The sequence below is a fragment of the Canis lupus genome, chromosome 25, assembly GCF_003254725.2.
Source record: "Canis lupus dingo isolate Sandy chromosome 25, ASM325472v2, whole genome shotgun sequence".
Lineage (NCBI taxonomy): Eukaryota > Metazoa > Chordata > Mammalia > Carnivora > Canidae > Canis > Canis lupus.
The window spans coordinates 51453409-51478716 of NC_064267.1; the positions used below are offsets into that span (position 1 = coordinate 51453409).

A 25308-nucleotide genomic window follows, 5' to 3' on the forward strand; every position below is an offset into this window, starting at 1 on the left:
GGGAGCGAGCGGACGGAGGACGGAGGAGGACTCGCTGGATCAGGCTGGAGTCCAGGAAACCTCCGGAAGGGAGCCGGGCCAGCCCAGGAGGCACAGCCGTCTCCCCGCTGTCCAGCCCAGAGGGCAGAGCCGTCTCCTGCCCCAGGTGCAGCCCAGAAGTGGCCAGGGCGGCGGGCGCAGGGCAGGGGCGCAGGGTGGGGGGCGCAGGGCAGGGGAGCAGGGTGGGGGGCGCAGGGCAGGGGCGCAGGGTGGGGGGGCGCAGGGCAGGGGAGCAGCGTGGGGGGGCGCAGGGCAGGTGGTGCGGGGCAGGGGCGCAGGGCAGGGGGGCGCGGGGAAGGCCGGCCTCGCCCGCTCCAGCGCAGATGCTGCAGGACGCCCCCCGGGGGGGGGGCAGCCCGTCCCGCCTCCCCCCTCCCGGCCGCGGGCCGCCAGGTAGAGCTCGCGCGGCGCGGCCACGGCGCGGGCGGCCCGGGGAGGGGAGGGGAGGGGAGGGGAGGGGGGGACGGCCCGGGGAGGGCAGGGCCTCGCCATCGGGGGCGACGCTCGCGGACAGCTGAGCCGAGCGCGCGGCGGGAGGGGGCTGGGCGGAGGGGGCGCCGGGGGCCGCGGGGCCCAGAGACGGCGGCCCGCGCCAAGGTCACACAGCGCCGGCGCTGACTCACGGGCGGGACCGGCCGAGGCCCGGCGCTCCGGGGGCCTCCCGCCGCGGGCCGCGCGGCCTCAGTTTCCCCGCGGGGCCGGGCGGGGGCGTGGCCGGCCGGGGCGGCGGCGGCGGCGGCGGCGGGGCGCGTTACCTGTGGAAGGACACGGCGCGCTTCTCCCCCTTGCCCTGCCGGTTGGAGCAGTTCGCGGCCGCGCAGCAGATCACCATCTCGGGCCTCAGGCCGCCGCGCCGCCGCCAGGCTCCGGCCCTCGCCGCGCCGCGCCGCGAGCGGGACCGCCCCGAGGGGAGGGCGCGCGGCGACACGGCTGCGGGACGTGGGAGCCGGCCCCCGCGGCTCCCGTACGGCAAGATGGCGGCGCGCGCCCCGCCGCCCCGCCGCCCCGCCGCCCGGCAGCGGCTCGGCCGGCCCGGGCTCCCCTGCACCCGGCGGGGCGCGGCCCGCGGCTCGCGGCGTCGGGGGAGGGCGGGAGCGCCCCGGGCCGGCGGCCCCGTACGGAGGCATGGCGCGCCGGGCCGTCCGTACGGCAAGATGGCCGCGCCGACGGCCCGGGCGCGCGGCGGGTTAGCGCGCCCTCCCCGGGGCCCAGCCGCCCGCCCACGTCTGCTTCCGCCAGCCCGACGCGTCGCCGTCGGGTCCCCGGGGCGGACGCCGCGGGCCGCCGAGTTGCCGAGCGCGCGGGCCCGGCCCTCGGCGTCGCGCCCCGCCGTACGCCAAGATGGCGGACGCGCACTTCCTCCCGCACTTCCGGCCCCGCCCGCGCTCGCTGGGCCCGGATTGGCCCCGGCGGCGGCCCGTCGCGTCGCGCTGCGGAACCGTCGGAGCGACGCGGCTCTCAGTCGGCGGCCGGAGAGGGAAGATGGACGCAGGTGAGGGCCCGAGCGGGCGCGGGGAGGCGGCGGGCGGCGGCGTCCTGGCTCGGGGGCCGCGGGGGGGCGGCGCGACGCGGCGGGGGCAGCCGGGGCGCGGGGCTGCGGGGCGGGGCGCGGCCGGGGTCCGTGGGCGGCCGGCGCGGGGCTGACAGTCGGCCGTCGGCGCGGGGCCAGCGCGGCCCGCAGCGCCCGGGGCGGGGGGGGCGGGGCGGGCGGAGGAGGCCGGGGCTGCCCGACCCCGGCCCCGCGGGAGGCTGGCGGCCAGGAGCGGACTCCCGACACTCAAGCGCACGCTTCCTTTTTTATTTTTATTTTATTTTTTAAGTCTAGTTCTTTAATTCGGTGCCCAGGAGATGGTGCAGGCTGCGCTCCGTGTCGCCCAGGAGCTGAGCTCACCTTGTCACGTCTCAGCTTCGCGGGCTCCCGCGGCGGAGCGCGCCGGGGAAGGGCGGCCGTGCGCATGTGCGGGGCCGGGCCTGCTCGTCCCGCCGCCGTCGGGGGCACAGCCCGGACCCCGCGGGCGCCTCGGCCTCGGCTGGCGCTCTTTGTTCGGTGGCCTCGAGCCTCGCCACGCGGGCCGCCGCGCCGCCCGGGTCGGGCACCTCCCCTCCCCCGCCGCCACCTGGTTTAGGTCCACCTGTCGCCCCGGACGGCTTTGTTTGCTTGGGCTTCCTCTCCTGCCAGTGGCCACGTAAAGGTACCCAGATCTCGGTTTGGAAACGAATGCAGGCACGTGTGGCCAGTATTTCAGTGGCCTGTGGCATCGTGTCACATCCGCGTGTTAGGTGCCGGAGCAGCCGCGGCCCTGACTTCCAGCGGAGCATGTTAACCACATTATCTTTGGGAAGTTTGTTAAAAAAAAAAAAAAAAAAAAAAAGGAAAAAAAGAAACCAGGACGCCTGGGTGGCTCCGCGGTTGAGCGTCTGCCTTCATCCCAGGGCGTGACCCCAGGTCCCGGGATCGAGTCCCGCATCGGGCTCCCTGCACGCAGCCTGCTTCTCCCACTGCCTGGGCCTCTGCCTCTCTCTTTCCCTCTCTCTCTCTCTCTCTCTTTGTGTCTCTCAGGAATAAATAAAACTTTTTAAAAAAAATTGTTAAAAAAGAAACCATCAGAGAGTGTTTTATTGTTTGCTGGAGGTGGAGAAAGGAAGAGAACTATTTATCCACCTTTTTTTTTGAAGTCGTCACTGCTCGGATGCCTTAGACTGTTAACACGAGCGACCTGGTAAGGTGGCCGCACAGCTCAGGGTTGGTCGCGTTACCCTGCACATGGCAGTCTTCAGGTTGAAGTTAGGAGTGGCCACGTGCTGAGGATATCCTAACGGGACGCTGAGGGGTATTTCAAAGTAGAAAGTATTCACATTTGAAGGTCGTCGTTGTTGCTCATGAAAATACATGTGGTATTTGGAGACTGTGGTGGAGAGCTTTCTCCGACACCATGCTGACTGATGGTACGGCCTCCTGTAGCCTCTGGACTCCCAGGTTCGTCCTTCCTTGACCAAGTCTTGCGAGGTCCGCAGTTGCTTTTGTAGGGATTCGTTCAGTAAAGTACGTTTATTATTGAATGGGAGGTTTGTATTGGGCATTGTTCTAGACCCCGGGGCTAGAGAAGTGAATAGATGAGACAGAAACCACATGGGTCCTGTGGGAGAATGATGTGGGCCGAGCTAGAGGGGGTTGGAATGGTGGCCAGGATGGCCGGGAACAGTCTCCGGGCAGATGGGGGTACGTTTGATCAAGACCCAGGAGCAGCGCAGGGGGAAGGGTGAGTGGGTCAGTGTGGCCAGGATGCGGCAGGTGGGAGTGAGACAAGTAGGAGCCGAAGGCAAAGACACAGATTTGGCCAAGTCGTGGGGCCTTGTTGGGTCACAGTGAGGACTCGGGTGTTTGTTTATCCTAAGCGAGCTGGTGAGTCTTTGGAAGGTTTTGAGTGGGGGAGAAATGTGACTGGACGTATGTCTAGTGGACTCGCTCTGGCTGCTGTGTCCAGAACACACTGCGTGTCCTGCCGAGGGCCCCGGGCAGAAGCAAGGAGACCAGCTAGGAGTCTGTTTGGGTTAGCCAAGTGGGAGGCTCTGGAAGCTTCCTCAGGGTGGGAAGAGGAAGTTGAGTTGTGGACATATTTGAGGGTTGAGACAACAGGACTGTGTAGACACTGGAAGCGATGGGGTGGGAGGGGGCATGCAGGGGTGAGGAGTGGAAGGTAGTGCTGAGGTTCATGGGCTGAACTGAGAAACTGATGGCGAAGACTTTGGGGGTCTTGCTTGGTGGGGGAGCTGTTGGACTGTACGTGTTGACTGTTGTTAGACATCTACGTGGTGATGTCCAGGGGCCTGGAGCTGAGGTCGAAGTGTATGGGAAGCCACTTTGGATGAGATGCGGAGGGTCTGAGAGGAGGAGGAAACAGAAGGGCTGCTGGCTGGCGTGGGGAGGTCCAGAAGTGGCAGGCCAACTGCAGGCTGGTGGTGTTCTTCACGGAGCCCCGGCACTGTGTCCAGGCACGCTCTGGGCTCAAGGAACCTGTGCGTGCCAGCAGTCACATAGCTGTGCTGTCCGTCCCTTGAGGACAGAGCCAGCGTCTCGAGGGCTTCACGCTGTGTCTGGCATGTGCTTGGTAATCGAGGTAATGCTTACGGGTTCTGCGCCGTGAGAGCTTCAGTTTAGAGAGTCTGTTGGGTAAATGTAGTCTGTTAGCTAATAAGGTCTCAGTGGGGAGAGGGGCTGCTCACCTGCGGGCAGCCGGGCCCAGCGTGGCGTGCTGTCCAGCGTGCCCGTGGGCGTGAGATCTCCTGGACTCTGGCATAGCTGATGTTCCGGGTGCTTTTCTTTTCCTTCTTTTTCATCCAGAACTGAACTGCCAGCATCTTCAGGGAAACTGAGATTTTAAACAGTAACTACTTGGGATGCCCTAGTGGCTCAGCAGTTAAGCGTCTGCCTTCGGCTCAGGTCGTGACCCCCCGGGTCCTGGGATCGAGTCTGGCATCAGGTTCCTTGCAGGGAGCCTGCCTCTCCCTCTGCCTGTGTCTCTGCCTCTCTCTCTGGGTCTCTTCATGAATAAATAAATACAATCTTTAAAAATAAATGGAAAGTAACTACTTAGTAAACCTGTTTTATTTGTTGTTTGTTTAGTAAACCTAGTTTTTAAATGTAAACGTTTTCTAAAGAAACGATAGAATCCTTTGGTTTTATTTATAAAGCATAATCTCTTAGAAGCTATTGGTGTTTTGGGGAAATATCTTTGAAAAGTGATATTATACAGTAAGCTCTAACGGAAATGCAGTGGTGTGTGTTTTGTGCTTCTCCCTGGTGACTACAGTGTGGTTGGTACTAAGTGGAGACAAATTGGTTACCGCCATTGAGCACAATTCTCCATTTTTCTGCCAGATAAATAATATTAAAACGTTTGTTTCTAATGGAATTACTGTAGTAGTGAAGCTTTCTGCTTCCTCTTCCGGGTGTGCTCACGGACATCTTGGAGGAAAATCTAGAAAATCAAGTGTCTGGGACCCAAGTGACCAAGTGAGGGAAAGTGCCTCTGAAACAGCCTCATTCTTAAGGTGGGTGACACGTGTCAATATTGCTTGCCCTGAGTGTCATCTTAGTGGAAGTTAAAACCATTTCCTGGGAGTCTGGAGACTGGGATTCTTTTCAAGATTTGACTGCTTTTCACTCAGGAGGCATGTGAACTGTTTCATATATGATACGATACCATGTGTGGTGGTGATGAGATTATTTTGAGGCCTAATTAATTTGGGGCAGCTCTCTTTGGGAAGGATGCAGGGGCTCCTGGCCTCAAGCCTTCGTGAAGCTGGTCCATCTGAGCAGAGTTGAGAAAGCAGTGGCCTCCTGATATTGGCCAACCTGTGCAGATGTTACTGATTGTGAACTCTAGTTTTCTTGTTTGTTTTTTAAGATTTTATTTTTTCATGAGAGACACACACAGAGAGAGGCAGAGATACAGGCAGAGGGAGAGGCAGGCTCCATGCAGGGAGCCCGACGTAGGACTCGATCCCTGGACCCCGGGGTCATGGCCTGAGCCCAAAGCAGATGCTCAACCACTGAGCCCCCCAGGTACCCCTTTAGGTTTTATATATATATATATTAGAGATTTTACATATTTATTTGACAGAGCGAATGAACACACATATGTATGCACAAGCAGGGGGAGTGGCAGGCAGAGGCAGAAGGAGAAGCAGGGAGCCTGACATAGGGCTTGATCCCAGAATCCTGACCTGAGCCAAAGGCAGACACTTAACTACCTGAGCCACCCAGGTGCCCCAAACTTTTCTGTTTTAAAACTAAAGTTAGGGGGCCCCTGGGTGGCTCAGGTGGTTAAGTGTCCGCCTTCGACTCAGGTCAGGATTCTGGTACCCAGCCCCGTGTTGCGCTCCCTTCCCCGCGGGGTGTCTGCTTCTCCTTCTTCCTCTGTTCCTCCCTTTGTTCATGCTCTCCAAAGTAAATATATAAAATCTTTTTAAAAAAAATAGAAAAGTACTAGTTTTTTGATTGAACTGTTTTCTGAAGTGGTGTTCTGTAACGGTTTTCATTCTGCAGAAGCGCTAATATGTGTTTTGTGTAAATGACTGCCGATGATAAAAGTGGCGTTTTGTAAGGGGCAAGGGAGATTTCGTTTGATCTTACAGATTATGAGGCTTGAAATAATACCAAAAAAAGGAGGAGGAGGAGGCGCTGGAAACTGTTGCTGGGACCTGGCACTAGCCTTGCGTTCCCACCTCACTGCAGAGCCAGCAGCCATGCCCCACTTTGTGGCCAGGGGACCAGGGCCGTGCATCCTACAGCGAGCAAGTGGGCTCTTTTGTCTCCACAAACAAATCTTCATAGAGATTAGAAAATTGAGCATCAGGCGTGGATGGTATTTAGAAAAACCTCTTTCTGCCTCAGAGGGTAAGGTCTGGAAGGTTCAGGAGTGTGGTGGCCTGGTCCAGGCATGGCGGCTGGTGCTGAGTGAGCAGTGCCTCCACCCGAGGGAGCCGTGAGGAGCCATGAGGGCGCCCAGGCCACGGCATTCGGTCAGGTGTCAGTGTCCTCTGCTGCAGGTGGGACAGTGCAGAGCCACCAACGGCCGGTCAAGACTGTGACGGCTGCACGGTGACGAGACGTCCTTCACTTGCTTTCCTGGTCGGAACTGCTGGAGGTCCGTGGGACTCCGTGCTCGTTTTCCAGGGTGGAAGCCTAAGGACGTTGAGCCAGCCTGTGTCAGATGGCTGGCTTCTGCCCCCGAGACCCAGTCTTGGGAGGATGCTCGTTGCTTAGATTCAGCGTTCCGAGGTAATTACCTGTTTGGGTCAGTGTCCTGTGTATGTTGCACCGGGTGGCACACCTGTCACAGAATGTGGAGGCTGGTCTTCATTCCGCACGGTGGCGCCCCCAACTTACTCGTTCTGGTGACTTCTGGGGGACCCACCCCAAAATGTGCCTACTGTCACCCAGCATGGGGCAAAGCTTTTCCTGTTTCCTCCTCACACCATCCTTGAGGGATGAGCACAGTAAGGCCTCCACTGAATGAGGGTCAGACTTTGTGCTGCCCCCAGCGGGGACTGTGTTCAACAGGCGTGATGGACACACACTCCCTGTACAGTGTCCCCTGGGACCGACAGGGGGACACGGTCCCAGTCCAAGGACGCTGCAGTGCCATGGAGGGAGTGTGTCTGCAGCAATTCCAGAGGCACGTGTGACTTGCACCCAACAGAGGTGGGATTGGGGGGGGGGGGGGGGCAGAGGCAGGAAAAGCAGCGATGCGACAGGTGAGGGGGAACATGGGCATGTGAGCACTCTTGAGGGACCCTGCAGATGATGGATGTGTACCCTCACTTTGAGGCTCCTGCTAATCTGGCAAGAGCCGGGGTCACTTCCCAGGAGTTCATTCCCTTTGAGTGCGTCTGGCGCCTTATTTGCTTTTGGCCAATGCAGTAAAGAATCTGAGGCCACACAACCCATAATTCAGTTGGCTATAGTAGGAAATTTGGTGATGAAGTGTTAACTTAATAGAACACCTCTTCTTCTTTCCGTCTGAAGTTAGCGTGGTTGCCTATAAAGTTTGCTAGTAAACCTAAGAAATACGCCTGTTTTGCATTTGCCACCTCCGTGATGAAAACCTTTCAACTTCAAAGGTGCCCCACCTTAGATACCAGGTTGTGGTCCTTTGACATATGCGGCGCCCCTCCTGCAGAGCGCACCGGAGAGATGCTTGCCCACAGCACTCGGTAGCCTCCGGGTCGCAAGCCGTCTCTGCATCTTTAGTTCACGGCTGCAGCCTTTGAAGGGTCAAGGCTCCAGTAGGGCAGGATGAGAGCTAGGGTCCTGCTGTGTTATCACTCGGTATTAGACAAGTTGTTTGCGTCCTCCTTCGTGGAGAGTAAACTTTTGGGTTTGAATCTACGTGTTGGTTAAAGGCTGGAGGTCCTGACAATAGAGAAGTAACAGAAACACCGTGATGTTTGCAGCTCCTCAAGAAGATAGAACGCATTTTCACTCCAACGTAGCATTCATAATGACGTGCAGAAACATGTAATCTTTTTTTCTTTTTAAGACTTTATTTATTTATGAGAGACTCAGAGAGAGAGAGGTAGAGACAGGGGCAGAGACACAGGCAGAGGGAGAAGCAGGCTCCATGCAGGGAGCCCGACGTGGGACTCGATCCCAGGACTCCAGGACTACGCCTTGGGCTGAAGGCGGCGCTAAACCACTGAGCCCCCGGGGCTGCCCCAGAAACACGTAATCTTATGTAAGAAAGGAGGGCCAGAGAAACCCAGGCTTAATGGTTCCTAAGCGTAGACAGCTCGGTTGGCTCCGTCGAAGCACCAGCAGTCAGACACGTTGAGTGGAGCCCCTGCGAGGACCCGGCCAGTGGGGGCCCCCGGCGCCTGCCATCACGCTCGCGTCCCGGGCAGCGCGGCCTGTTCCAGAAGCACAGGACTGCCCTGACGCTGTCAGGTTTCAGATGGAAAGAAGGGAAGGCAGAGCTGAGAACTGGAGAGTGCTTGAAGCAGCAGATGGTCTCCTGTTGCCGTGTATTTCTTTGTTCAGGAGCGTTGCTTTCCCAGCCCTGTGACTGGGAATTAGCTGCGCATCCAGCTTAGCCTTTTGAGTGTCGTAAGATTGCGTGCCTCTGAGGCTGCAGTTCTGCGTCCTCAATATTAATGACAGTAGCTGACCTTGGAACCCTTGTGTCTGCCGGCTTCTATGTGAGCACCTTGTGGGAAGGTTCATGGACACGTTGCAGCTGCACTGTGAGGGTGTCCTGTTATTTTTTCCCCCCATTTTATGAGTAAGGAAATCTCTACATTGAGAGGTCAAGGGCCCCAAAGAACGTACAACCTGTGAGTGCCTGAGCTGGGATCTGAGTCTCTGCTGCCAGGCGCCAGAGCCCGCCCTGCACCCCAGCATCCCCAAGGGGTTGTGCCCGGTGCCGGAGGACACCGGGGGTGCTCGCATCGGGCACGTGAGGGGCACCTGACAGGGTGCGTGGACCTCTGTGCAGCACGGTGCTGTGAGGCTGGCCGCCGTGTGCTGCTGCCGTGCGTCTACGCGGAGTGACTGTGTCATTTAGGATAGAGGAGGAAATCACAGGTGTCGTTTGGTTTCCTTTGTGGATCTACGCAGAGACTTCTGGAAGGAGACTCCCAGCTACCTGCGAAGCTGCAGATGGTTTTTTGTTTTGCAGATGAGTTTTTAATAATGTTTTTGTGGTCTTTGAGTTTTTAAAAATGAATGTTATTGTTATAGAACATATATAATAAGTGGGGCTATTAAAAATTAAATTCAGTTGTGAGAGAAACTATTATAACTAACTGATTTTCCAGAGTTATTTGGGAAGTTGCAGGTGAAGGTATGAGGGACTGGGTCCCACTGAGGCTTGAGAGGCAGCAGGTGAAAGCTCTGTGTGCTTGGGCTTCCGTGAGGGGCAGCCGGAAAGTTGGGGACCCAGGACGCTCCGTGCCCCTGGCCTCACGGGTGTTGGTCTGGGCTCTGCGGAGTCTGGGGACCGTGAGCAGGGTGTTTCCTCAGCCGGCTCCCAAGGACAGAGAGGGACACGGGGCGTCTCTAGCTTAATTGAGGCAACAGAACAAAACGGTGCTTAGGTCTTGTGAGCTCCACACACAGCGACCTTCTTAGCAGGTGGGAGCTGGTGGCCGTGCTCTTCCAGGAGCATCTTGAGTGAAAACAGCTGGGAGAGGCTCAAGGACTTTGCCGAAAGGTCTGTTTGTTTCTGGGGGTTTGTGTCCCACCCAGGAGTAGTACCTGCCCCTCCACAGCTGCTTGTCATCATCGTCCCCAGCTTGTGTTTCTTGCCCCTGAAGCTCCCCCTTCCCCACGGCCTCTGGACACCTGCTCCTAGGGGACACCAACCCCACCTGTTATGTGGTGTGGCCTCGCTTGCACGCTGCGACGCAAGGATTTCTTTTGTCCTGTAGGTTTAAGTTTAAAGCGAGTACTTACATCAGGTACTTCCCTCCGTGGGGCCTCCGCGGAAAGGCCGGGCTCGGGTGGGGCGGCCGGAGGTGCTGCCCCGTGGCTTGCCCTGTCCTTGGTGGTTGTCCCGGCCCTACCAGGACACAGAATTACACGGGGCTCTTGACACAGAAGTGCTGGGAAGGATCTCCGCTGCTGTTTCATGACGTTATAAAAGTGGGATCAATGTGTGTTTGGTTTCAATAGCTACTCTGACCTACGACACTCTTCGATTTGCTGAATTTGAAGATTTCCCGGAGACCTCAGAGCCTGTGTGGATACTGGGTAGAAAATACAGCATTTTCACAGGTATTGGCCACATTGGAGCCTGCTGTGCTCTCAGGCTCAATCTACAAAAAGCATTTCGTGGTCATAATAGTTATCTGTTAACGTTTTATGACACGTGATCTATGAAGTTAAGGCTTTGTGTGTTTTCTTCTTTTAAACAATCCCTAGAAAAGGATGAGATCTTGTCCGACGTGGCGTCCAGGCTTTGGTTTACATACAGGAAAAACTTCCCAGCCATCGGTAAGTATGCCGTCTCTCACAACCCGTGATGTACACGATTTACAGGGAGGGAAACTTAGGTTTATAGGGTTGACTTGGGCGTGGGATACTTGTCGCTTCATCCTGAGCCTCACAGCGACCCTGGCGAGATACGCTGGCTGAGGTCTGGCCCCTGGTGTGGCGGAGGCAGGGTCCGATCCTCCGGATTCTCCCCAGGGCAAGGATTTTCCGATGCTAGTCGTGGTTTCTTTCTGGGACCTCAGATCAGGATGATGTTTCACAAGCGGCGTTCAGGCACGTAGAGCCGAACGGACCATGGAATCGTGTGTTACGAAGTCAGGCAGCTTCGGTTTGTGCGTCTGAACTGTGTCCTGGGTCACGGCTGTAACAGGAGGTCCAGGATGTTTGGAGGCCTTTGCTCCATGTCCATCGCCTTTCCCCGTGTTCCATGCCTGGTTGTGGGAGAGCTGAAGGGTGAGGCTGATGTGCCACGTCTTCACATGGCAGTAACGTACGTCCCTGGACGTACGTTGTCGTGGCCCTGGAGCTGGACAGAGGAGGGGCCCCAGTCTTGGCCTTGCCTCTGCTGATGGGAGAAGCCGCCACCAGAGGTTCGGCACTGGGGGGGCTCCAGCTCCTTGGCGGCTGGTCTCTGGCCCCTCACCGGGATCTGATCTCCTGGGTTCTCGGAAGGGAGACAGATGCGGTGTAGCCGCAGTGCTCGATGTTCCGGAGCGCTGCAGTGTGGGGAGACGAGGCCGGTGCCAACACAGGCCACTAGATGATGGCATTCGGCAGGTGCGCTCCGGGGGTCGTTCATGCCACAGATTCACACACCTGCTCTGCGGCTGCTCTGCTCCGCCCTGGAGGCAGGGGTGGAGGCGCCGGGCCGGGGCCTGTGCAGGCCTGGGAGGGACCCTGCTGTCCCGCAGGTCTGCCATCGGGACTCACAGTGAGGTCGGGCCGAGGGGAGCCTTGTGTTTGGTGGAGCCCTTGAGAGCAAGGGTGCCTGCCGCAGGCGGCCGGTGCGTACAGGAGCTGGCGCGGCAGGCCCAGAGCGCTGTGCTTCCTCTGCCCGCTGCCACTCTGCCCTTGACACCTCGTCCACCCACGTGTGGGAGGGGCTGCCCTCGGCTCCAGGTGCTGCTGGCTGGGATGTCGGGTGTCCCCTGTCCCTGTGGGGCCCGGGCCGTGGGCGTGACGGGGACAGGCCCCGGGGCACCGAGCAGCCCGGGTTACGGTTCTGCCCTCCTGCGTCTGGGGCCCGCTCTCCCAGCAGCCGCCTGGTGCCCTTCCGGTGCCGGTGGGCACGGCCTCCTGACCACGCTTGGAGCTTTCCCGGTTACACCTGAGGCGTAGGGTCTTTCCATGTGTTTTCCACACATTCTCAGTCCTCTGTGACTGACTTGTTCCTGTATTTTGCCCAGTTGGAGGGGTTGGCAGGACGGGTCTGCCCAGTACGTGTGCCCCCAGCGTGAGCAGGACCTATAGGGCCTGTCCCCTGAGGTGGAGCGGAGCCCTGACCCGCTAGGCCATCTGACGGCGGGGCCTCTCCTTTGTCCCCCGCTACAGGGGGAACCGGCCCCACCTCGGACACGGGCTGGGGCTGCATGCTGCGGTGCGGACAGATGATCTTCGCCCAGGCCCTGGTGTGCCGCCACTTAGGCCGCGGTGAGTTTCGGCCCCGGGGTGCCAGCTCTCTCGGAGCCAACAGGGCTGTGGGCTTAGCTTAACCAAAGCTGGTCCCCACCGCAACACAGACCCCGATTCTGGGTTTTCTTGAGCGGTGACCCACTAGTTTTCGTTGGTTTAAAAAAGTGAGTTTAGGGCAGCCCGAGTGGCTCAGCGGTTTAGCGCTGCCTTTAGCCCAGGGCGTGATCCCGGGGTCCTGGGATCGAGTCCCACGTCACGCTCCCTGCATGGAGTCTGCTTCTCCCTCTGCCTGTGTCTCTGCCTCTCTCTCTCTCTCTCTCTCATGGATAAATAAAATACTTTTAATAAAATAAAAATAAAAAAGTGAGTTTAAGGAGTTCTGGTGAACGTTTGTCTTTTAGAAATCGTGTCACTGAAACCTTTTTTTTCTTTCTGTATGGACTTGTTTTTGATGGTTTGGAATCCTGGAGAATTTAGCTTTTAACTTTAGGTTCCAAAAGAGGGTATTGTCACCTGTGGCTTGAGTGTTTTATAAACGTAAAGCTTCTTTCTCCTGTTTGGGTAAAACAACTTCTGTGTCTCTCCGACAGATTGGAGGTGGACACAGCGGAAGAGGCAGCCGGATAGCTACTTCAACGTCCTCAACGCGTTTATCGACAGAAAGGACAGTTACTACTCCATTCACCAGATAGGTGGGAGGCTGCAGAGTGTGCCCACGTCTGCCGCCTAGACCAGGCCGAGTGGTGGGGTCCCCTGACAGCTTCTCTGCTGTCAGGTGTCGAGGCGAGAGGGTGTGGGTGCCCCGGCCTGTAGCCACCAGGGGCTGCTGCTGGGGCCAGGCCGGCCTTGCCCTGGGGTGGGGCTGTTTGCGCGCCTCTTTGTGGAGCGTCACGCTCTCACTTACAGAAGGAAGTCAAGCTATAGCTTTGACTCATTTAGTTTCCTCCAGGCTGTTCCGTATTGGAGGGCTGGCATCCTGACTTGTCGTGTGGGACGGCCTGAGGTGGCCTCCGTCCTCCCTGGAGGAGCTCCTGCGGGGGGCGGGGGTGGGTGCACCTGTCCAGGCTTCCTGTGGAGTGTTTCCGCTGCTGCGTGAGGCCAGGACTGGCCTCTTCCGGCGGGCGGGGGCGGGCGGCTGGGGCGCACGCCTAATCCCGTGTGTTTCCCGCAGCGCAAATGGGAGTTGGCGAGGGCAAGTCCATCGGCCAGTGGTACGGGCCCAACACCGTCGCCCAGGTGCTCAAGTATGTGTCAAGCCCTGTCCCTGCAGGTTCCTCGGGGGTAGCGGGAGCATGAACTCTCCTGAATCCTCATTGTTGAAGGAAACGAGGGTTGTTTTTCCCTTCCCTGGCGGTCCTCCTGGGAGTCCTCAGGTGGCGCGCCAGGTGGTCTCCCGTGGGGAACGTTCCTGGCAGATGAGCGTCTTCATCCCGATGGCACTCGCTGGGTGGGGTTTCCGTGTGTCCATCAGACGGACGCATGCACTCAGGTGCTCTCTGGTGGTCAGGGAGGCTGAAGCTGGCCTGGAGCAACAGTGCAGGGTGGGTGCCGTGGGCCCTGCCCCTGTGCTGACCCCACCCTCACCACCTCGGACCGTGTCCACAGCTCCGCATCCTGACCCGTGCATCTGCCGCCCGCCCCCTGCTCCCCGCGCTCCTCATGTGGCATCTGAACTGGCCCTTCCCCTCCCTCGTCCCCCAGCCCTCTCGCCCTCGTTGCAGCAAAGGGCCTTGTCCTCCAGCTGGCTGCTCTTGTCAGGTTCTTTAGGTTCCTCCGGGGCGCTCCCTTCGCTCGCACACCCAGCTCCTAGCTGATCCCCAAGCCTGCCCACTGTCTCTCTGTCCCCTTACCCAGCCTCCACTGTTCACTCAGCCCCTGCCGCACGCCCCTAAGAGCCCTGGGTCCAGCCTGCATGGCTCGGAAGCAGAGTCCCTGCGTGGCCTGTGTGTGCTCAGCGGGGGTGGTTTGCACGTGTGCTCTGTTGCGTGGTCCACATGCTGTAGAAGTCTGCGCGTGTAGCTCTGTGTGTGCCTGCACCCAGGGGTGTCTGCGTGGTCTACGGGTGGGCTCCCTTTGCCCCCACTGCTGCCCTGGAGCAGCTCCTTCCAGGCTGGTGTCCACGTGGTCTCATCCAAGGGCCAGGTGTGGGCCCTCTGTTTACTCAGGTTCAGCAGGTGTCCTCACAGAACCCTGGGCTGTACAGCCGCCCTCTTGGGTCCCCGTTGATGGTTGATGGCTCCATTCTGGCCCCTCCACCTGCCCGTGAGCACTGCAGGGCTGGTGTGGGCCTTTGGCCACTTCTGTCTTGTGTCTGCACAGTGTTCGCTGTTGTTTGCACAGGCACAACTCCCAGGGTCACACGTCCAGTGCTGACTTGTGCCCAGACCCCAGACTGAGGTCCAGATACTTGCTCAGCAGCAGCCCTTGGATTTCCATGGGGCACATCAGCCTAACAGCCAAAACCCACAGCTGACCCTCCTCCCTGTCCCCGGCCTCTTCATTCTACAGGGAAGGCAGTGCGGTCTTTCCAGGACCATAGGCCAAAAACTGGGATTGTGATTGTGCTAGGTTCTTTTTCTCAACATCCCATCCAGACGTGTCTAGGCTGCACCTAGCCTTCGTGGCCTCCCTGTCCTCACCCTTTCCAAGCTCCTTCTTCCGCCTCCTCGTTGGTCTTTTCTCTTTGACGTTCTCGAGTCTCTTTTAAAATACCAGTAAAGTGTTGGGGCGCCTGGGTGGCTCAGTGAAGCATCTGGCTATTGATTCGGACTCAGGTCCTGACCTCAGGGTCATGGGATCAAGCCCCCACCCCCAACTCTGTCGGCTCCGTGCTCTATGCTCAGTGAGCAGTCTGCCCGAGAGTCTCCCTTCTCTCTCCCTTTCCCTCTGCCTTTCCCTAGTATTCACATGTTCTCTCTAAAGTAAATTAATGAATGTTTTTTAAAGATTATTTATTTGAGGAAGAGCGAGTGTAGCGTGCACAAGCCGGGGGTGAGGGAGGGAGGGGAAGGGGCAGAAGGAGAGAGAGGAGCAGGCTCCCCACTGGTGTGGGGCTCCATCCCGGACCCTGAGACCTGAGCCGAAGTCAGACTCTCAACCCACTGAGCCACCCAGGTGCCCCTAAATCAATAAATCTTATAAAATTAGAATACCGGTAGGTGTGATCTTCATAAAACATAAGTCGGCCTTGTGCCCCTTCTCTGCTGAGGACGTCCATAGTTGACTGCAGGTGTAGTGGGCGTGCCCTGCCTCCCCCGCTTGCCCTGTGCTTGCTCCCAGCACACCCACCCCGGGCCTCTGCACCTGCTCCCCGGCATCTCGGGGTCGGCCTTCGCATCAAGGCCTCCCTGCCCTGCCTCGGTCTTGCCCCCGGCTACTGCTCTGTTCTCCGTGGTGCTCACTGCCCACACAGTTACTTATTTTCACCCTCCTCTTGTCTGGAACGGCAGCACCAGGGAGCCTGCGTTGTCTCTGGCATGTCAGTGGGTTTCAGCCCTGTATGTGGCCCGCGGGGCAGCGGCCAGTGGAGTTTCTCACCTGCTCCCCTGGCCTCCACTGTGGCCTTCCCACCAGGAGGGGCTTCGTGTGGTCGCCCTTGCCCTGGTCAGTCCATCTCTTCTGGGGTGAGGTGGAGCTGGGCCTGCCTGAGTTGCTGAAACCTGCGGGGTCTGGGACAGGGTTTGTGTTTCATTTCCTGTCTCCTCATGCAGCTACATCAGGAAACGATGCCCCGCAGCAGGGCTCTGTCCCCAGGCGGCAGCTGGGGTGAGGGAAGGCGCCCTGGGCCAGGTGGGGGGAAGCAGGCTGCAGCCTCAGCTTCACTCCCAGTCCGCTGGGACTTTCATCTCTGCTGTGCTTACCTCACGGAGGTGAAAGGTCTGAACTGTGAAGGCTTACTGCTGTGTCCTCCCCTTCTGTTAGGAAACTGGCTGTCTTCGACACCTGGAGCGCCCTGGCGGTCCACATAGCCATGGACAACACGGTGGTGATGGAGGACATTAGTAAGTAGACGGGGTGCGGGGCTCGGGCAGCGGCTCCTGGGCCATGGGGCGGGGCCCAGACACAGGCCTAGGGGAAGGGCCTGGACCCTGCAGAGCTGCGTTACTTAGTACCCCAGCTGTGTCCTCATGGCAGACACCTGGTTGAGGCCTTGATGGGCATCGCTGCTCCACAGGGAGAGGCAAGGACAGCTGGCAGCCGCACCGTCTGCAGCCCAGGCCTAAGGAAAGGGGAGCAGGGCTCTGGGGACCTCAAGGAGTCCGGGCATGCCAGACTTTAGTCCAAGAGGAACGTGATGGCTCCGTTTGGCACGTGGCCTCTCGCGAGACAGTGTGGAGCTTGGAGTCACGTCCTGTTACACAACCAAGCAGACAAAACTCTAACGTCTTCGTTTTTACTTAGGAACACGTTTCCCCAAAGACGTTGCTTTGAATTTTACCCAAGACGGAGCCCTTTGAGCGTGCTTACCTGTGGACTGGCTGGTCGGGTGGAGGCCGGCCTCGCGCCGTGACTGCTGGCGTGTGCATGTGCGCCCCACAGAGGACGGGTGGACGGGCTCCCAGCGCACAGCCGCACTCTGCCCTGCCAGCCCTCCCCGCCCACTGACCCTGTGCCCCTGAGAGCTGACAAACTAGGGGTCTGAACTCAAGGAAGGATGTTTTTCCCTTCTCACATTTTATTTCTTGAAATTTTTGTGAAACGTTGGAAACTGGAAATGTATAGAGAATAGAGAAAACCACGGAAGCCGCGCCTACTGATGGTGAGACCCCGGTCTTCCCAGTGTTGGCTTTGTGGTTCAGAGCAGCCCTTGCTCGGTAGCCGAGCATCCTCCCTGGTGGGACGTTGCAGCCCTTTGCTGTCGGGCTGCTTGTTCCCAGTAGGCGGCGTTTCTCTTGCCTCTCGTGTTGGGGAACCACTTAACCTCCGGGCCGACCCGGTCACCCGCCAGCCAGGCCTCCCCAGTACGGTGCCAGGAAGGGGTGAGGGACGGGCTGATTTCCAGAACCTGCGTTCTGGGCAGAGGGGAGGTGCAGGTTCGGGCCTGGAGGAGTCAGCTGGGGCCCGGACCTGGCTCCTGGCTCTCAGGGTCTCAGGTCATCGAGCAGGAGACGAGGCGCAGAGCCAGGGCTGTCTGAGGGGCATGTGGGTCTGTTCTGGTTGGGGTGCGGGTCTGGTCTCCCAGCTGTGGGCAGGGGCCCTAGAGTCCTCCCCTCCTGAGTCACAAGTGGTGCGTCCTCGTTTTGGGTTTGATTTGGGAAGACCCTGGGACCTGGGGTCCTGGGCACAGTTCAGTGAGGCAAGGGGATGCTGAATGGCCGTGCTAATTGCTTTTGGCTTCAGGAGCCCCCGGGGGTAGGTGTTACCGAGGGCCCCAGCAAAGGCAGGCTCGCAGGAGGCTGCCTGAGGTCTCCGGTGTGGGAGCGAGAGCTCTGATTCAGCAAAGCGGATGCTGGGTAACCCATCCTGGCCAAGCCAGGACCGTCCTGGCGTCCAGGGTGCTCAGGAGCCCCCGGAGCCCCTCCCAGAGAAAGTGCTGGCTTTTCGCCTCCCCTGTCCGTTCCAAGGGGACGGCACAGGGCAGGGGGAGCCTTGCTGGTTGAGATGTGCCCGCCCTCCTTGGGGGGCCACGCAGGACCGCAAAGCAGCCTTCGCCAGCACCTGCCCTGGATGGGTTTAGACTTCGGTGAGGGCAGCAGACCCAGGGGATGCTCGGACTCTGGGGAGGAGTTACAGGTTGGAGATGACGTGCTGCGGGCGCACAGGCACGCGGAGACCACGTGTGGGGCCAAGAGCCTGGCGGCGGAAGTAGAGCAGAGGTGACTGGTGGGGCTCCCAGGGGGCGGGGGCCGGGAGCGCAGAGGAGCAGGAGCGGGCGTTTTCACAGCTGAACAGCTCCCAGGCTCTTAACCAGGCGTTTTTCGAGGGCGTGTGTTCTGGAGATGCGTCCCCACTGCAGAGGCAGACGCTTTCGCCAGTGTCCGGGGGATGGCGACAGCCATAGCCGCCTTTGAAGCCAGGCGGTCCCGCGGGCCTGGCTGTCTGCACGTGCTGGCGGGCGGGGTCGGCATCTTGAGGCGGCGGCTGGTGGGCTCGGGGTGTTGGGAGAGGAGCGAGACCCCGGTGGGTGACTGGTACACGGGAGATCCCGCCGTTTGCAGTGTTGGGGGCCACACACCCGCCTTCCTGCTGCGCCCCCCAGGGTCTCCCTGGCAGGCCATGGGCGAGGGGCCGGGGTTGTGTGTGGTCCCCACACCTGTGCGGCCGCCTCTGATCCGGAAAACCCATCCCGGGTTATTTTCCTGCTTTTGCATAGCCCGGCCATTCTGCGGAACCTGGGCCGGCTTGCTGCAGGGCCGCACAACCGACGCATTCGCTGCGTCAGGATTAGATCCGAGTAAACATTTTGCCTGAGAACGATACTCGGTGGCTGTCCTCAGCACCACGGCACAAGGCCGCCGCCCTCTGGTCGCGTCCTCAGGTCACTCGTGTGGGCCGTGCCTCCGCCTCCCTGTGATGACTGGGGTGCCGAGGGGGACGTGGCGTGGAGTTTTGCCTGCATGGTGCTTCTGTAAGCATCTTCGCGTCCAGCTCACCGGCTGGTAGGGTGGCTGGCTCACCGTGTCCTTTGCCGCGGGCCCGGGGCCAGCGGGTTCCCTGAGGAGCCCTGGTTCTGCTGAGCTCCCCGCAGTCTCCGCTCCCTGTGCCCGCGGCCTGGGCACATGCTGTTTGGGGGCCCCTGGAGCGTCCCCGTCCCCACCACCAGCCCTGGGTACCACCCCGAGGGATTACAGGTGTGCTTCGAAGGAAGGAGTCGTCCTCCGCGCTCACGAGGGGGAGGGCTGGTCCCCGATGGTGTCTGTGCCAGTGCCGCCCGCCGCCTGCGTGGTGGCTCCGTGGCGTGCTCCTTGTTGCTGCCCGGGACACGGCGGTGTTTGTTGCACTTGAGACATTATTTCATGGTAACAGTTTTGACCTGAACGTGCACAGAAAACGTTTGGCTCTTTTTTCTCTCCGGGGGCGGCGGGATTAACCTTAGACTTCTTTCCTAGGTTCGTGTTGTGTTAATAAGCACTTGACTTTTTTTACCTGTTTCGGAGACTAATTATGTGTGTGTTCCTCTGGGGTGAGCTTCCGTCGGGCTCTGTTCAGCCCTTGAAAGCACTTCTCTGTTTTTCAGGAAGGTTGTGCAGGGGCAGCCTTCCGTGTGCGGGGGCCGCCGCGCTTCCTGCGGATTCCAGCCGCCACTGTAACGGGTTCCCTGCTGGGGCCGAGGTCACCAACAGGCTGGCCCCGTGGAGACCCCTGGTGCTGCTCATCCCCCTGCGCCTGGGGCTCACAGACATCAATGAGGCCTACGTGGAGACCCTGAAGGTGCGTCTTCCCTGCCCGCGGGGGGACTGCAACACTGCTGCTCGATGCGGCGCCTCCTGGGCTCCACCCGGGCAGCCCCGACAGCGGTGGGGATCCCTGCCCGCCCCTCCTCCGCACCCCCCCTCCCCCCCAGGCCCACTGCGTGTGCGCCGCTTTCCTGGTCACAACTGCGCGTTACTTCCGGACTCGGCTCTCTGGGGCCCGTCTTCCCACTCCCCTCCCCCGTCCCTGCACCAGGCCCCGGGGCTGGCCGGGAGGGGACGTGCGCCCCCTGGCGTGCTGAGCCGGCCGCCCTGCCCTGTGTCCTGCAGCGCTGCTTCATGATGCCCCAGTCCCTGGGAGTGATCGGAGGGAAGCCCAACAGTGCCCACTACTTCATCGGCTACGTTGGTGAGCGGTGGTTCCGCGGGCGCACCCCAGCCGCCAGGGGCGGAGCAGCAGGGACTCGTCTGCAGGACAGCCCAGCCGTCCCTAGGGTGTTGGCTTGACTCGCGGTGGCCAGTCCGGCAGCAGCTCCCGGGAGGGCGGTGTCCCCAGCTGGCTGCTGCTGGCCTCCATGCGCCCCTCCTCCCACTTCTGCCTGCCGTCCAGCCCTGGGGTTTCCACGCGCAGGGCTGAAGGGACCCCGGTGTGCTGCCGCCTGCTGACTTCCCCCCACCTGCCCCAGGTGAAGAGCTCATCTACCTGGATCCCCACACGACGCAGCCGGCGGTGGAGTTTACCGACAGCTGCTTCATCCCCGACGAGAGCTTCCACTGCCAGCACCCGCCCAGCAGGATGAGCATCGGGGAGCTCGACCCGTCCATTGCCGTGGTGCGTCCCCCTGTCCGTCCTGCCCTCCCTCCCCTCTGACCACGTGACTTGTGGGCAGGTGTCCTGAGCACTCGGGGCTCAGTTCTGTTCACAACGGAAGGGAAGGGCCTCCGATCTTAGGGTTTTGCTTTCAGTGTCTTAGTTACGCCCACGCTCGTGGCCTTCCCCCTTGGTAGGGTCGGGGTGTGAGCCCCTTTAACAGCCGCAGCCTCCCACCCCCTGCTCTCTGCCGTCTCTTGGGGGTCTTTGGTTTGACTTTTAAGTTGTTAGACCTAACGTATCCAAGAGATGATTCCCAGAATGAGCTTCCCGGCTCCGATCACAAGGCAGGAATTTGGGACGGTTTATGCAAACCTGTGTGCTCTCAAAATGCACTTGATGGGGAAGGAGGCCAGAAACAGCTGGAAGTAAAGGTGTCCCCAGGGAGAGACGAACTGAGTCACAGACAAGGCAGATTTGAAGCTGGCGTCTCTGGACGTGCGGCCTGTGGGTCCGTGGCCCCGGGGGGCAGGCCTGAGGGCGAGGGGCTGGAGCTTGCAGGGTGGCGTTCCTGTCCGGCTGGCTCGAGGCAGCAAGCACGTCCCCATAGCTGACCGCGGCGGGGGCTCAGGTGATGCAGCAGCCTGGGCCGGTAGTGCCGTCGGCAGTGGGCACAGAGTGACCCCCGACCCCGCCTGGTGGGAAGAGGGCTGCAGGTGCACTCGTCTTCCCGTGGAGCGCTGCCCGGGTGCCCCCGCCAAGCCCGGGCCGGGCCGGGTGGCCTTCGGGGCGGGAGGGCGCCCGTCTGAGCAGCTCCTGCCCCGGGCTCCTATTCCCGCGATTGTATTGTAGCCCTGGCAGCGCCCAGAGTCCTAGTGACGCGTCCCGGGCTCGGGGCTTTGTGTGTAGCGGCTCTGAGTGCCACCCCCACCCACAGTCCTCGTTGGGACCCCGGGCTCCCCGGGTCTAGGTGCTGCTGGGTGGGAGGCCCTCTTGGTGAGTTGTGCCGCGCACTGTGGGTCCAGGTGGCCTGGTGAGTCAGGGCGGAGGGTCCTCGGTGGCCAGTCCCCTGGCCTCTTCAGGCCCCCTCGGGCTCCACGCTGCACCTGCTGCGGCCTGTTTGGGCGCGTGCCACATGCCGCCGTCACCTCTGTTCCAGGGGTTCTTCTGTAAGACCGAGGGCGACTTCGATGACTGGTGCCAACAAGTCAGGCAGGTGGGTGGTGGGTCCCGCGCGTGGTGGGGGCTGGGGGAAGGCCATCTCGGGGTGTCCCGTCGGGGGTCGCGCCTGCCTGGGCACCTGGCACACAGCCCGCAGTGTCGCTTGTGGCACAGACCTTGCTGTGGGCCTTCGGAGACGGCTTCGGGTGTCAGCGTTGTGGAGCTTGCCCCCTGCGGCTGCTGGTTTGCGGGGGCTGCACCCCGCGCTGCGCCTGACGGCTGTGTCTGCTGACAGCTGTCGCTCCTCGGAGGCGCCCTGCCCATGTTCGAGCTGGTGGAGCAGCAGCCTTCCCACCTGGCCTGCCCCGACGTCCTGAACCTGTCCCTAGGTGAGTCGGAGCCTGCGGGGCCACGGCCGTTGCGGCGGTCTGCGGGCCGTGCGCTGTCCTGTCCTGTGTCGCTGCTTCCCCCAGGTCTTGTTCCTGTTGCTTTTGACCTTTAGTAGTTGTATGAGGCCACGATGTGACCACTTGGTGTGTGTGTGTGGGACCGGCTGCTGCCCGATAGCCTGGCCCTTGCCCGGGAGGGCAGCAGCACGATCCGTGCCTGTCCTCAGCCTCACGTGAGCACGATAGCCTGGCCCCCGGGCGTGGAGCGGGCGCGCACCTCACGCGGCCCCGGGTCTGGGCGAGCCAGGGCGAGCGAGGCTCTCCGCGACGGCGCAGTGTCTCTGCGAGGTCCGGCTTGGGAGCCAGCCCTGGAGTGTGGGCCACAGGTGGGCTCCGTGTCCTGCTGCCCACTGGCTCTAGGCCCAGGGCCGCCTCCCTGCCCAGGCCCTCAGTTTCCCTGAAGTGAATCCACTTGTGGCACACAGACAACCGGGACTCGGCAGGAAGGCCGTGAGCACATCCAGTTCATGCAGCCGTCCAGCTCTGACGCGGACGGGGCCTGTGTCCCTGCCCCTCTGAGAAGATCATGGAGGATGGTGACTGAGCCCGCCGTCCACGGCCCAGAAGGGAGCCAGGGTGCCGCACTGGAGACTCGGGACACACGTCCCACCAGTCCCCAGACGGTACCGGGGGTGCCCACCGCCTCTCGGGACGGGAAGCCCTGCCCTCCCAGCCCCGCCCCTTCTCTCGGGCTCTGGCAAGAAGCGTGTTCTCTTTTCAGACCAGCCCCAGGGACGCCCCCTCCTCCTCCTGCCCTCCCCTCGCCAGCCGAAGCGCCCGCCTGCTGGGACCCGCAGCCCTGGGGGCCGAGGCCTCCGCTCGGCAGCTCTGGGTCCTCTTGCCTCCTGCCGCACTGAGGGCGAGCGGGCCAGATGCAGGGTGTGGTGGGCGCTGCACACACCCCGGACACCCCACGCTGGGCATCTGATGACGTGTCGTCTCGTTTCTTCTAGATTCTTCTGACGTAGAGCGACTGGAAAGATTTTTTGATTCAGAAGATGAAGACTTTGAAATCTTGTCTCTTTGAAAACCCTGCAGTTGGGGGACGGTGTCCCCTGGCCCTCCCTGGGGGCCGTCGAGAGCCCGGCCCTGCCTCGGGGCGCTTGGCGCCGCTGCATTTCATCCATCCAGCCTGCCCGTCCGCTGAACGCCCGTGCCCCGTGCCGCCTCCGCCCTGGGACGGAGGACTGCCCTGTTCCGGGGGCCCTGCCGCCAGCCCCGGGACTGCGCAGGCCCAGAGGGCCCGGCCGGGGCGCCGCCGAGGAGCCGCCGCAGGACGCCCCGTGCAGCCAGGCCGGGAGCTGCTGAGAGCGGAGCCTTCACACCCGCGAGCGCTCGCCCTGCCACACTGCCAGCCCCGCATTAGCGCGCCGCCTCTGCCCTGCTTCCTCCTGGGCGCTCGGTTCTGGGTTTGCTTTGGAATTAAAGTCCTGTTTGAAGTTACAAGGACATGAATTTCTGTCGGGCGTGTCCCAAGTCAGTCTCCGAAGACCTGCAGGGCGGAGGGGCGCCCGCGGACTCGGCCAGCCCCCTGGCCCCCCCGCCCCCCCGCCTGGCGTGCTCCTCGGGGGCTACTTCAGTGGGGGATCGGGTTGGAAGAAGGCTTCTCCTCGCCCCGGGGAGCGAAGTAGCAAGGTGGTGGGGCGTGGTGGGATTCAGGGAGGTCCCCGTGCGAGGGACTCACCAGGATGGGGACGTGTCTGCTCTCCCAGAGCCGCAGGTAAAGCCTGAGTGGGGCGCGCCTTTCCACACCTCCTGTGCCGGTCCCAGCATTCCAGACGCCCCCGTGCCGCCGTCCTTGCTGCACCTGCTGCCCCGGGCCAGGACGGGGGCGGTGGGATGGGGACACGCTGCCCTCCAGGGCCTCCCTCCAGGCCCAGGCTCGAGGGTAGAGCCCACAGCCCCACGGTTCCTCACGAACCAGGGAGGTTTCCGGACCTTCCTGAGCACGGACGTCAGCTCCCGTGCCCTCAGCCTGCGGCCAGGCCCAGACTGCACCCCTCCCGCTTGGGTTTGCCGTCCGTCCTGAAGACTGGCCTGCGTCCCACCCGGAAGCACAGCAGGGGCTTGGGGGGCGCCTGCACCACAGCCGCCTCTGCGTCCTCCCGGGCAGGTGGGCGCACTGCCCTGTGCCTGCACGTCCTGCCGGCCCACAGAGGGGACTTCCTCCCATTTCCCGCCTGTGTCCTCGGTGGCGACCGTGGGGTAGAGCCGGGCAGCAGGAAAGGCAGCCGCGTTGCTCCGACTGAGCGGTGCAGCCGGGGGGCGGCCGGGGCTGATGCTGCAGCCCACGCTGTTGTACGTGGGGGACACGGGCCTCGGCCCGACCCACGGGGAGCCGTTCTGAGGCGGCTTACGGAGAATGTTCACCTCCCCAGTGTAGTTGGCAGTTCTTAACGGCAAATAACAGTTTCCGTAGAAAACACTTTGTTGTCTGTGTGTTGATTTTCCTTGAGTTGCAGGTGGACGTGGTAAGAACAGGGGGGGCGTCGCCTGGGCTCGCAATGCGCCAGGAAGATTCCACGGACGGAGGGACGGAGAGAGGGGCCACCTCCCCAGACACACAGTCCCCAAAGGGGAAAACTCCAGGGAACTTGCTTTTAGGAGAGCACAGAGCGGCCCCTCGGGAGGGTTGGGAGGCCCCTTGCTGCCTTGGCCGGCCGCCCCGCCCCGAGGCCCTGGAGGGCCCGTCAGGAGGCGACCCCCCGCCCCCCGGTGTCGCTGTGAGGGGCTGAGGGAAGGTCCCCATGTCGTGGTCTCTAGAAGCCGCCGGAAGGAACCTCTTGTGCTGGAACCATTCTCCACATGGAGCCGGGCAGCATCGAGCCACTGCCTTCCTCTCAGGGCAGGGGTGGGAGTCGAGGTCTCTGCAGGTCGGGTCCTGGGGCGCGGCCTGGGCCTCCCGGGCAGGGAGCGCGGCGTCTCCTCGCAGCCTGGCTTCAGGCCGTCCTGCCCGCCCCCAGCGCAATGAGCCAAGACGGGGTCTGCATGGGTCCCACACACGGTGCCCGTTGGCCGGGCCGCCCCCGCCCCCCTGGCCAGGTATTGAAGTCTGTCAGACCGTTTCCGCCGCCAGCCCCCACGGGACCCACTCTGCCCCCACAACCCCACAGCTCGCTCGGAGCACCTCCCACTCCCCACGCGGCCAGGGCCCTGACGAAGCTGCAGGACGCAGAGGCTGCCAGGGTCATGGGAGTCATGGGGTGTGTGGCCTCCGTCGTGTGAAAGCACAAGGGTGGTCAAGGACGGCCTTGGCACGTCCCAGGGGGGCGGGGGGTGACCCTGTGCACGGTCCCCCATAGCGTCTGTGCCCGGGGTGCCGCGTGGTCCGGGTGCAGAAGAGCAGAGCCTTCGGAGCCGCCCGAGTGC

General features: G+C 61.4%; 2 protein-coding genes across 6 annotated transcripts in view; one reads left to right on the forward strand and one right to left on the reverse strand.

Moving 5' to 3' along the window:
* The window catches only part of THAP4 (THAP domain containing 4), a 38845-nt gene extending 37893 nt beyond the window's left edge, over window positions 1-952 (reverse strand). For both annotated transcript variants that reach the window (XM_025463772.3, XM_049101443.1), the window contains exon 1: window positions 795-952. In XM_025463772.3, the coding sequence (XP_025319557.1) occupies window positions 795-871 (77 nt within the window). In that variant the 5' untranslated portion in view covers window positions 872-952. The remainder of the gene's footprint in view (window positions 1-794) is intronic.
* Window positions 11-24364, forward strand: ATG4B (autophagy related 4B cysteine peptidase). 4 transcript variants are annotated; one of them, XM_025463776.3, is made up of 14 exons: window positions 1398-1531; window positions 10214-10315; window positions 10463-10534; window positions 12086-12184; window positions 12757-12858; window positions 13338-13410; window positions 16088-16167; window positions 19344-19537; window positions 19849-19927; window positions 20205-20350; window positions 21489-21545; window positions 21786-21879; window positions 22365-22562; window positions 22893-24364. In XM_025463776.3, the coding sequence occupies exons 1-13, from the start codon at window positions 1522-1524 to the stop codon at window positions 22391-22393; spliced, it is 1137 nt and encodes a 378-aa protein (XP_025319561.2). In that variant the 5' UTR covers window positions 1398-1521; the 3' UTR covers window positions 22394-22562; window positions 22893-24364. The 4 variants fall into 4 exon arrangements, with proteins under 4 accessions (XP_048957401.1, XP_025319561.2, XP_025319559.2 ...); XM_049101444.1 differs by lacking the exons at window positions 1398-1531; window positions 22365-22562 and adding an exon at window positions 11-145; XM_025463774.3 differs by lacking the exon at window positions 22365-22562.
* The last annotated feature ends 944 nt before the right edge of the window (window positions 24365-25308 follow it).

Excerpts from the sequence above, each read along its gene's own strand:
- ATG4B (XM_025463774.3), top strand. Across the intron at positions 10,316-10,462 it reads AAAATACAGCATTTTCACAG|AAAAGGATGAGATCTTGTCC; the intron begins GTATTGGCCACA and ends AACAATCCCTAG. Across the intron at positions 13,411-16,087 it reads ACCGTCGCCCAGGTGCTCAA|GAAACTGGCTGTCTTCGACA; the intron begins GTATGTGTCAAG and ends CCCTTCTGTTAG.